This window comes from Octopus bimaculoides, chromosome 11 (assembly GCF_046866305.1).
Source record: "Octopus bimaculoides isolate indiv1 chromosome 11, ASM4686630v1, whole genome shotgun sequence".
Taxonomy (NCBI): domain Eukaryota; kingdom Metazoa; phylum Mollusca; class Cephalopoda; order Octopoda; family Octopodidae; genus Octopus; species Octopus bimaculoides.
Window position 1 is genome coordinate 80,660,808 of NC_142938.1, and position 13,342 is coordinate 80,674,149.

Sequence of the window (13,342 nt, forward strand, 5' to 3'; positions counted from 1 at the left end):
CTTCCTGTCATCTTTTCCAACAGACACCACAGCTTGCAGTGACACTTGATGAGAAACCTTCTCTGATGAAGGGACATTCATTCTCTGAACTAAACGAGAACGAAGAGAAGGATTACACAGAGACATCAAACAAAACTGACAATTCATCAGAAGATAATAATGGCCAACCTGTTGCATTTAGACGCAATACAAAAGTGTATTATTTGCCAGACAAATCGGATTATAAAGCTCAGTTTTTCTGTCTTAATTCAAATTTTACACCTGATCTAAAATGCATCACACCAACAAAAGAAATTAAACTTGATTCAACAAAGCTTTTATTTAAAGGTAATATTTACTATTAAAATGCTCTTGTGATTGCTAGCCTTGCTTTTGTTGTAGTGGCTGTTTTCTGTTGCTTTTAAAACCCTTCAGGATGGTTATCAAATGAGGGTTGAACTTTTTTATAATTCTACCAATTGTAGAGTCTCTTCCGAAGAGCAGACATCTTGAATCTCTTCTAAGAAGAGCAAAACCAACTAGTGCCAGCATGGAAAATGGACGTCAAATGATGATGATGATGATGGTGGTGATCTATACATGTGTACATATGTATGCATATATGTATATATATATATGTATGTGTGTGTTCCTGTGTGTGTATTGGGTCATCCCATAAATAATGTCATTTTTTATACTTCTTTTATTTTTGAAAATTAAGATAAACAAAGTTTTTTTTTAATCTAAAATATACTCTTCTACAATGCTCTTTCGTCTATCTGGTAGACTTGCCCCTCTTTCAAAATCCACTTGTCCGTGATGGAAAATACTCCTCCAGTATTGTTCTGAACTCATCTCCAGAATTCGTATATTTTCTGTCCAAATTATTTTGAAGAATTCGGAATAAATGATAATCAGATGGGGCAATGTCTAGTGAATATAATGGGTGGGGCATCGTTTCCCATTCAAACTGCTCTGTGGCCGGGCATTATCTTGATGGAAGAATACCTTTCATCTTGAAACCAAAGATGGTCGTTTTCCTTCTAGCGCTGATTTGAAATACTAGTTGAATGACCAAATCCAAGCTTCTCTGCAAGTTCCTCAACAGTTACGATGGGATTTTGTTTCCCATAGGGTTTTGCAGGACGTCCTTGTCAAGATCTACAGATCTTCCAGGATGAGACTCATCTTCTGGGCTGTAGTTTCCGGCTCAGAATTTCTGGAATCACTGTTGACACTGGCTTATACTTATTGTCCGATCTCCTGTCACTGCATTAATATTCCTCGCACTTTCCATTGCATTGTTGTTTTTATTGAACTCAAAGCAAAATATGCCAAATATGCTCTTTTGTCACTTCCATCATAGCTTTGAAAACATAGCTGTTAAAATCGAACTTCACTCTTCAAAACTTGCACAAAGAATAAGGACAAGGTAAAATTACTACCTTCTTTATAGCAAGTTGAGGCAGGTAGTTCATCCCATCCCCCACCGACCTTTAGTTCATGCAACTGAAAATAACCACATTATTTATGGGATGACCCAATAAATATATATATATATATACATTGGTCAGCCCAGGGCTATAGTAGAAGACACTTGCCCAAGGTGTTTGTTGTGCGGTGGGACTGAACCTGAAACCACATGATTGCAAAGTGAAGCTTCTTAGGATGCATTAGACAAGATGATGGAACGAGGGATGACCACAGCTGAAAACTCTTTGTATCATAGGCCAACTCAATTATGAATGAACAGAGATGAAACAACGAAAACAATAACAAAAGTATAGAAACCACAAAGAAACAAGTAATTAGTGAGGTTTTTAATTAGATCTCATTACTCAAGCTTTAAGATCAACCGTAAGAGTTTTCTTGAATGTTGGAGTCAAGAAGCAGCAAACCCTCTTGCGGTCCTGCATTTCAAAGATGCTGCTGTATCCAACGTAAGCGTCGGTCAGCCTTTAATCTAAAGTAGGTTAGAAATAGCAAGTAGATCAATGCCACGAAAGACATTTATATATCACTAATAAAATTTAATATATAATCCTCTGATCGATAATCTGCCAGTGTTGTAATCTGTGATATTCTCCTGACTGCGCATAATAAATGGAAGATGAAGAGCACCACCCTGGATTCGTTATTTATTCATGTTTGACCTACTATCACCAACAAATAAAGAATTTCACATATCCAGTCTGGAGTTAGACTATGAATAAAGATTCCCTAATGAAACAAAGTCTAGAATTCATAAACTAGAGTTATTTTTCTCTCATTTAGACAAGCCGATATTGTATCCAGTAGTAAATTTTATTGACTTCAAAGTCATCACCATCATCATCATCATCGTTTATATCAGTTTTCCAATACTGGCCTGGCTTAGCCTGGTCAGATCTGTTGCAATCCTTTATCATCTAATACATCCAATAAAGATGAAACTGCCAATCTCCATTGTTGTGTATCACTCGTTTCCTTTACTTCTATTTTTATAATAGATTTTACAGCTGGAATACAATTCCAGTTGCCAACCACTTTATAGTATAGGTACATTCTATCATGTCTCTAGTTTGTAAGGAAATGTCTGCTAGCACTAAATTACCATTATATCTATTCTGTATCAGATTTTTTTCAGAGTTTCTGCTCTCCTCGGTGGATTGCCTCCTCTGCAGCTTGTAACAATCCACATTAGTTCATTGAAATTCAGCAGCAAATCTAAATGTTTATCCAGTTGGAGTAAAGATTATTTGCCAACATAACATGGCAGTCCTGGTTTAGGACGAATGTTACTGTAATTTAGGCCCAGGAGACATTGTCTCCAGCTGGCTATATGACACAACCTGTGTCCCTATATTTTCAAACAAGGGAATCCAGTAATTTCTAATTTATAGATGATCAGTGACTAGTTGTCACTTTGAAAACTATATATTTCGAATGAGAATTTGGCAGCACCACCTCTAGCCGAAGAATTATTCTGTGCTGATGAAGGGAAATAACCCAGAAATCGTGATACACAGATATTGTTTTCAGCTGAGTGGGGGTGCTAGTTTCCCTTATTCAAAAATATAAAGACACAGATCATGCCATATAGCCAGCTGGAGATGATGTCTCTTGGGGCTAAATTACAGCAACATTAGTCCTAAACCAGGACTGCCATGTTATGTTGGCAAACAATCTTTACTCCAAAGTACTGTTGCTAAATATCTCTCGTTGTGAGATTTAAAAATAGTAATTTTCTAACTTCATCCAGATATTTTGAAGTATTAAGGAAACACAAGATATTAACAGATTAAGCACTCTCAAATTTAATACAAGTCCAGGGGGAAGCCATGGATATTCCACAACCCATTTTGTAATACAGTGTCAGCCATAAACATCTCCCTACTTCCTAATGATAATTTCTGGTCATTTCCTTCACAATTCTTTGATTAATTTCTAGAAAGCCTTGTCAATTCTCTGCCGCCATGTTTTCTCTTCTTGCTTATTTTCTCATTCTGGCTTTTGCAAAATATTCTTGCCTATCATCATCATCATCATCATCATCATCATTTTGCCTTCTTTCCGGATTGACAACTCTCATTCTTTTCCTATCAGCTTCCATTTCATCATTTGTCATGTGAAACTTCCACGTGCACACACTCACACACGAATGTTAATGACATGTGCATATACACACATACACACCACCACTCTCTCTTTCACACACACACACACACAGTTGATTATCATCTGCATATGTATGTATGTAGGTGCATGCCTGTAGCATTTGTATGTGTATGTGTGCATGCGTCAGTAGTGTTCATTTCACTCTCTCTCTCTCTCTATCACACACACACATACACACACACTCACCATCTTTTTTCCACAGTATGACAGATTTTTTTACACCACCAAAATTTACCTTTAGCATGTTAATTTAATAAATATTATCTGATTTAATACAAGATGATATCAAACACAGTCTTGGAAATAACTTATTTGATTATCTCGTGAATTCTATATGGAATTCCTTAGTTTACAGAGACAGAATTTCATCAGTCATTTTAATCCTGCAAGACAATTAGATATTTCATAACCTATAAAAGTCCACTAAAATGAAATTCTGAAAACAAAAAACAATTAAGCTGCTCTGATTGTCTGTGCAGTTCTTAGACTGAAAGTCAAACTTGAGAAAAAAAAAAAAAATATCATTCCTCAACCTACGATACATTGCATTGAATTGTGTAGGATCTAAAACTGAACCTTATATATACGTTAGGAGTCCCTAATTTGTATACCATAAATATCAGTGGCCTGTCAACGGAGACCTTAGTTTATGTAGTATCAAGGTCTGATATAATGAATATGCACCATATGGTATAAGTATAAACACAGGGTAAATTTTAGCCATTTCTCCGCAAACTGAAAAAATAGCTTTCTGAGATCTTCTTTTGAGAAATAGGCAATGAATAAAACAACTATACCCACAAGAACATGACTTTGACCAGACAGGAGACAAAATAAGCCAACAGGATTGTATGGAACTGTTCTAAGTCTTTTAAATTGTGAGACACATTTTGAAGAACATGAATCTTCAATAACCATTGAGAATCATCTATTTGGTAACATTGTTGCATTCTTGGTTGTAATTGTAATTGTCATTACTTTGTATTTGATTGCATTAACAGAAACCGTTCCATGGCAGAATCAGTTGCAGACATCAATCATCAGTTATTTCGAAAGAGAACCTCCAATACAACTGCTGATACGCAAAGCAGCAAACTAATAATAATACAAAAGACAAGCTGCCTTTTAGATCACCACATGTTATGCATTCAAAAGCTGCCTTGTAGATCACCACATGTTACACATTCACAAACTGCCTTTTAGATCACCACATGTTCTGCAGTCACAAACTGCCTTTTAGATCACATGTTACACATTCACAAGCTGCCTTTTAGAATACCACATGTTACACATTCACAAACTGCTTGTTAGAACACCACATGTTACACATTTCACAAACTGCCTTTTAGATCACCACATGTTACACATTCACAGACTGCTTTACACAATGAACCACCACATGAGAGTCTATATTGTTGCTTGACTGATGAGAATTGAAATCACACCTTACCATCTTCACAAAAAAAAAAAGCGTCCATTATTTGCTACTAAATCATGAATCCCTGTAATAGTTCTGTAAAGCTTCCATCTTCATTGCTCCTTGTTGTTCAACCTAATTTCCTATATTTTATTGATCTGATCAATCAAATATATTTGTAAACCAAAGCAACATATCGACATCATCATCATCATCATCATCAACAACAACACCACCAACAATACAAAAAAAACCTCTATGAGCGTCATGGGCAAAGTGTAGCCCATGGCTTTTTCTGAATGGCTTTTGCCTACCAAAATGTTTCCTTGAATTGTTTAGAAGCACAGCCTGACCAATGATGAGTCTTGTCTCATGCATTCTAGTTCTTGTAAAGGTTTTCCTGTGCCTGTTCAATGCAGTTGTTTGACCTGTCAGAAATAGAAGCTAAACCTCCTTCAGATCACATACTCACCCTCTGACCATCAGATGATGCAGATCTTAAATATATAAAAAGATGGGATTGCTGAGGCTGGAAAGGTTTCTATCATAGGTCTGCTTGAGGATAGCTGACCCAGGGTTAAACCACGACAACATGAAGGCGAAAGAAATGCATGAGCCATTTTCATGGAAAAGAAATTTAAAAAAAAAGGAAGCGGTCAAAACAGCCAAAGATAGACAGCAAGAGCAAAAGCCAGGGATATAACCAAGTCAAAGATACTTTGATAGGAAAATTCTTCAGAACTAACAGAATCACTGCATAAATTATTATGTGAAGGCTGATAACACAACAAGAACTGTTGAGTCAAAGCAGATTCCTATCTTTACCAATCTCAGCAATGTTATTCTTCATGTAATTACTCTCAGATTTTATCTTTTTTATCTCAGATGAAAAAAAAAATAAGCAGTTAAAATTATTGATTAGTGCTTTGGGTTCATTAAAATCAGGATAAATATGTTGATTGCTATTTCTTCAAACAATGGTCGGAATTTTGTGCAATTAGCACTGTGGCGTCGTCAAAGTCTGAGTCTTTGGAATCACTGTACAGCATTCCTTACAATTCCTTGTTCTTGTCATTCAGTGTCCCTTTTCTAGGTTCTGCACTCACCACTTTCCTCTGGTCCTTCCATATATAAGTTCCCTGGGATTTCCACCCTTCCGGTGATTTCCCTGCATCTGACTTTCAGCTATTGCTGTCCAAGCAAAGCAGCAACTGTATCAATCTCTTTGGTCTTGAAGGGTCTCTGGAGAGTGTTCCTCTAAACCAAACCCTTTAACCCTAGAGATACCAATTATTCAGAGACTCCTTCCCCCATCCTCTCATTTATAACACAAGAATTCCTGGTTCCAAATGTTTTTGCTTCAATTAACCTTCCAATGCCATTTCTTATAAGAACCTTTCTTTCAGTTATGTTCCAGACATCAACTTAATAATTATTCCTACTCTAGGGACATGGCCTTGAAAATTTGGGGGGAAGGGGGTCTAGTCAATTATATTGATCCCAGTGAGACAACTGGTACTTATTTCATTGACCTTGAAAGGATGAAGGCAAAGTCAACCTTGGTGAAATTTGAACTCAGAACATAGCAGCAGACAAAATACTGCTAATCATTTCGCCCAGTGTGCTAACGATTGTGCCAGTTCATTACCTTTCACATCAACTTAATGAAAACATAACACATTATAATATAACTTCTGCTTTCTGTGCCTTCTCTTATTCTTTTCTGACATGTAATATACACAATTCATTATAATAATAATATTATAATTATTGTTGTTGTTGTTATTATTATTATTATTGTTATTGTTGTTGTTGTTGTTATTATTATTATTATTATTATTATTATTATTATTATTATTATCATTATTATTATTATTATTATTATTATTATTATTATTATCATTATTATTATTACTATGGCAGCGAGCTGGCAGAATCTTTAGCACGCTGGGTGAAATACTTTGCGGTATTTTGCCCATTGCTCTGTTCTGAGTTCAAATTCTGCCCAGGTCAGCTTTGTCTTTCGTCCTTCCAGGGTCAATAAATTAAGTACCAGTGAAACACTGGGGTTGATGTAATTGACTTACCCCCTCTCCCCTGAACTTGCTGGATTTGTGCCAAAATTTGAAACCATTATTATTATTATTATTATTATTTTATCAATCTAGAGGTATAAAGCTGAAAATCAGCCTTGATGGAATTTGAATCCAGAATGTAAGGGTCCCTCTCTCACTACTACCAAGCACCTTGCCTGGTTTAACCAATTCTGCGAAACCCTTCATTATGACTTTATGTTTCAGACATAATGTTTCCCTTTTCTTAAGATGGTTGGGTGTTATTTGAGGAAGACTTGGCTGATATTTCTAGCAGCCTGATCGATTGTACAGTATCTCTTCCATTGAGGATTTCTGTGAGAGAATGGTCTGATGATCGCTTTACTCCTCCATTCTCCACTTCCATACCACCACCACCACCACCACCGCCGCCGCCGCCGCCGCCGCCACTTTAATTGCCCACCCCCACCCCTGACTCTATGACATTCAGTACCATCATATACATCATCACTACCAATACTACTACTATTACTACTACTACTACTACTACTACTACTACTACCATTATCACTACCACCACCACTACCCACAGTCTTTCATCCACTACCATCATCAGCACCATTGGCACTCCCATTCTCTTTATCATCATCATCATCATCATCATCATCATCATCATCAACACCACCACCATCATTATTATTATCATCATCCTCACCACCACTACTTGCAGCAGCACCATGATCATCATGACCACCACCACCACCATCACCACCACAACCACTACCACTGCTGCTGTCATCATCATCATCATCAGCATTGTTAGAACCACTAACATTCTGCTTGGATACAGCAGTATCTATGCCTTTGGCACACTTCCGTCTTAAATTTTCCCATTTTATTGTCTTAAATTTCATAATCATAATTTTACTTCATCTATTTTTTTTTAATTTTTGGTTTTATTTTTTTCTTACTCTTTTTAGTTATTTTTATATTTTTATTCTATTTGTCACTTTCTGTTTTTCTTGCTTCTTTTGTTGTTGTTGTTACCGTTTCTTTTACCCTGTGCCAATGCAGTTCTGATTGTTGCATCATTTATGTCCATAAACAGGTTTGAAAACTTACACTTACCCACATGCAAAGGAAACAAAAACAGCAACAAAACAGACAGAAAAAAAGAACCAAGAAAAGCAAAAACCATTCTTAACTGCTTCTACCCTTTTGCAATATTTTCCAAAGACATCCACGGAAGCAATATTACTGCCATCACTTAACCGAAAACTATTAATTCTAAACAAAAATACCTAAACAACAAAATTTTATTACGTCTTATTTTGTTTTATTTATCTTTGTATTTTCGGGGCTTATTTTGTGTTTTCAAAATTTCCTTTCCGGGACTTTTTGGTGGAAGGGGCGGGTGGGAGGGTTTTTCAAAATAAAGTAAAATAAAATGAAATAATAGAAAGAACAAAAACTAAATTATTGTTGTTGAGTTTGTCTGTTATTTTTTCTGATTTATTTTTTTTTTTTTTAAATTACAAATTCTTTTCTAATCTGTTTGACAAAGAAATGCTTCAGGTATTATGCGAAGATGTCTGCAAAACTGATAAAATAGTGTTCAGTCAGTTGATTATCGTTCACTGAAATAATCCTAGATATGATGAAACTTTTCTTCTTTCATATTCTTTCGTTCGTTCTTTCTTCTTTTGATTGTTTGTCTCTCTTTTCATTGCTTTATATTTTTCTTCTTTTATTTCCTCTTTTAACTTGTTATTTTGTTTATATTGTATACATGTGTGTGCGTGTGTGTCTGTGTGTGTCTGTGTGTGTCTGTGCGTGTATATGCTTATATGCACATACATATATACACAGGTACACATACACACATATATATACATACATACACATTGATATACATATACATATACATATATGCACACACATATTCATACACACACACACACACACACACACATGCATATGTATATGTACATATATGTGTATATATATATATATATATATATATATATATATATATATATATACATACATATATATGTATATATATACACACATATACAAACACATACATACAGACACACACACACACACACACACACACACACACACATACTGGCATATACTGGTATTTTGTTATTTGTCAGAAGGAGAACGTCTACCACATTAAGAAACCTGCTGTGAAAATAAAGTTTTAAGACAAAAATTTTTTAAAAAACGTTAAAAGATATTTTAAAAATATAATTAAATAAATATATTGAAAATGCTTTTTAGAATAATTAAGTAATTTTGATTTTATCTTTGTTTTTGTTGGTTTTATTTTTTCATTTCAGTTCATGGTTTTTTTTAGGGTTTTTCTGCTTATGAAATTCTTATATTTAATTACGAGTTCTTTCTTAATAACAAAAGGTCCAACAATCGCTTGCTTCTTATTGTCCTGTCTTTAAAGAAAATACCAAAACCATTTGAATTATTGGTTTTGAAGAACCAATTCTTTATTCTCGTATTTTGTTTACTCTGATATTCGTTTTAGTCATTCAACTGGACTGCTAGACTGTGTCCATGCTGGAGCATTGCCTTGAGATTTAGTCTATCATGTCATCTCATTCATTTGATATTTTGAGCATTTATTTTTTAAGTCCACTTGTTATTTAATCAGGCTTTGATATTTTTTCCAGGGGTGCAGTTTGCTAAACTGCTAAGTTATAGGGACATACATAAATCAACTCTGATTGCCAGTCAAAAATACACACACACACACACACACACACACATTAATCTCTACTGCACCACTTCTATGAATTCTTCAGTCCCTTGTGAATAAAATAGGGTCAACAGAAACAGTGCAGAACCCTGTTGTCATCATCATAATTAGCAGCAGCTTTAAGTCAGCCCTTTTATTCTTTTAAGGGTTACCCCCACCCCTGCCCCTGATTCTTGTATGGATTGGATGAATCTGTCCCATCATGTCTCCCCTCTTGCTGCACCCCACCCTCACTTAATATCATCTCCCTTGTGAGCTTTTAGCATCTTTGATCACCCCTTGCTATGTTTTCTTTAGTTTTCCTCTTCCAGTTGCCTAACGTTTCTCTTCTTTCAATCGGTCATCCTTCCTACACATCCAATGTCCACTTCAGCATCATCTTCTCTCTTATACACTCACTACTGCAAATAACCAATCCTATGCCACACACACACACAGTGTATCCTGCCAATAAACTCCCATATTATTTCTACATCTTCAGCTTCCAGTTTACAATAAAAGACAGCCAGCTGATAACCTTATGTCACCTAGGGGCATATATATATATATATATATATATATATATATATATATATATATATATATATATATATATATATATGTATGTATGTATATATATATATATATATATATATATATATATATATATGTATGTGTATATATATATATATATATATATATATTGGTCTGTTCCACCAATAAACTCCCATCCTGTTTATAAAACACAATGTTCTGTTAATTAAATATGACACACATATTTAATAAAACCACATTCAACTCTGTTCGTGTTTACCATATTAAATCGTTGAAGTACATTGCACTGTCTCAAAACTTACTCTTTGCTATTGAGACCACTCCTCTTGTTGGACATTTCTGTGTGGGAAGCTCTATGTGGACATTGAAACGGCTAGAAATAACAGCAAAGTCTCTCAAAGATCTCATTCTATCAACTTTGTGAAAAAGTGAACAAGAATGCTTTGGGTAAAGTAAAATGGGGTAAATTATGTATTGAAAGGTGAGATGGTCATGGCTAGAATGTGTTTGATCCTTTAATTATGGATCTGATTAATTAAAGCTAACCTGGGCTTAAATATCTTTTCTATTATAGACATGAGGCTGCAATTTTGGAGGAGGGGCGGGTATCAGTTACATCAACCCCAGTGTATAACTGGTACTTATTTAATCGACCCCCTAAAGAATGAAAGGTTGGAACTCAGAACATGAAGATGACAAAGCGCTGTCAAGTATTTTGTCCAGCATTCTAATGATTCTGCCAGCTTGGTACCATTTTAATGGTTTCAAATTTTGGCAGAATGTCACCAATTTTAGGAGAGTGGGGGTTGATTATATCAACCCCAGTGCATGACTGGTACACATTTTTTTCGACCTTGAAAGGATAAAGGGCAAAGTTGATGCTGGTGGAATCTGAACTCAAACCATTAAAGACAGACAAAATGCTTCCAAGCATTTTGTCCAGTCTGCTAACGACTCTGCCAGCTTTTGCTGCCGTTTGCAGAGGTTGAATATCAACAACAACAACAACACACACACACACACACACACACACACACACACACACAGGTCTACGACTTCCCTGCTAGAATTTACCATTCTTTTGTTTAAATCGGAAACACTTATAAAGTTGGAGTCTGGAACATTATCAAAGGTTCTTAAATATCATAACGAAGGGAGGTTTTAATTAAGATATGATTAATTTAAAACATTAAAACAAATTTTATCAAATAAAAAGAGTAATTAGAGAATCAAATGGGATGCTTTGCAGTGTTTGTTTTGGATCTGTGCACCCTGAGTTCAAATTCGCCTTGGTCATCTTCCAGGGTTGATAAAAAAAAGGCACCAAACAAGAATGGTGGAGTGACTGATTTGCAGGGTGTACAAGACTAATGTTGGCAGATTGCATAGAAAGGAAACGAAAATTCAATACCCCATCCAAAAATTAAAGTATTTTAGAAAATCAAATATTAACTAGATTATGGCTGGGAGAGAACAGTTTAATCAGAGTAGCCATCTTCAGCTTCCACCAAGATGGCTCTGGAACCTGGTGCAAGCATTCTTCATTGTATCCTTGGGAAGATCTTTGAACACCTCTTTGATCTTGGCTGTCAGCACTGCCTTGGTGTTTTTCTCAACTGCACCCACACGTAATAATCCATGGGATTACAGTTGAGGTTAATTAGGGGACCAGAAATTGAGGCTGATTTTAAGTTGTAGAAATTCTCTGACAACCACTCTAATTCTTTCTTGAAGTATGGCAAAGAATTGAATCCTGCTGCCACACATATGGCATTCCAGCAGCAACCATCTCTGGCCAGAGATTGACCACAGTCATCAACAGTTTCACATAGCCATTCTGAATTGAGCCAAGACCCTGTTCAAAGATGTAGGGATGAATTCTGGCATGTGGACACAGTCAGAACACCTGCTGTGTCTCCTCCTGCTGGCCACATCTTTATAGTCTCCATTACAGCTATCCACATCATGTCCAACGGCTTTTACTGTGTCCACCAAGCATTGAACAGTAATCATGATGTTGGCATTTTGACACCCAGCATGAATCATCATGATATGGGTAATCATTTCCCGTCCATGTCAGCTAACTTTTCCACAACTACGACTTGAATCTTTATGCTCTCCAATGCCATTGACTCTTCACAAATACATCAAGCTATTCCTGAAAAAAGGAAACATAAAAATCGTCCAGCTTAGCCTGAACACCCTGTATAAGAACATTGGACCTTGTGATATTTGTTGCAACTCTTTGTGTTTTGGAGTTCAAATTCCATGCTGGCCCACAAGGGTGATAGACTTAATCCAGTTTAAACTTAATCCAGTTTAAAACCATCACTACATGGATCCTTGGATGCCTTTAGCAGAGTCCACTCCGTTGGAAGCATTCAGGCTTAATCTCCAGTCTGAGAATACCTTCCCTTCTCCATCTCTCTCTCTCTCTCTCTCTCTCTCTCTCTCTCTCTCTCTCTCCCTCTCTCCCACCTCCTTTCCGCCAGTCTTGGAGACCCTGTAAAGGGTCAGAGCCCTTGTAAAGGATCAGACACCTTGTAAAGGGTCACTGACTAAAAGATGAGAAAAAAACAGCAATTGAGTTGTCTGTCTCAGGCATATTCATATCAAAAAGATGGAGTAAACTCTGCTGTTTATCCTCATCACAGTTCTACAATGGAATATAAAATGACTTTGGGAGAGTCTATTCAGAGACAGGAGGGAAAAAGAAGAAAAAATGTCAAAAGTGCAAAATAAAATAAAATGTAAACAAAAAGAAACAACAAAACCAATGAAAACTGATTAACCAACTTTCCAACGATAAAGAAGAACTCCCATTCAGAAGAACTAAGTTAATACACTTCATTCATGGAATCCAGCCAAATGAGTCGACTTCAGTTGCCATTGATTTATTTACTTACCATCGTCGTCATCATC

General features: G+C 35.9%; 1 protein-coding gene across 8 annotated transcripts in view; it reads left to right on the forward strand.

Moving 5' to 3' along the window:
* LOC106868589 (uncharacterized) overlaps nt 1–8,509 on the forward strand; it is a 143,193-nt gene extending 134,684 nt beyond the window's left edge. For all 8 annotated transcript variants that reach the window (XM_089360456.1, XM_089360457.1, XM_089360454.1 and 5 more), the window contains 2 exons: nt 24–327; nt 8,216–8,509. In XM_089360456.1, coding sequence (XP_089216582.1) covers nt 24–327; nt 8,216–8,412 — 501 coding nt within the window. In that variant the 3' untranslated portion in view covers nt 8,413–8,509. The remainder of the gene's footprint in view (nt 1–23; nt 328–8,215) is intronic.
* The last annotated feature ends 4,833 nt before the right edge of the window (nt 8,510–13,342 follow it).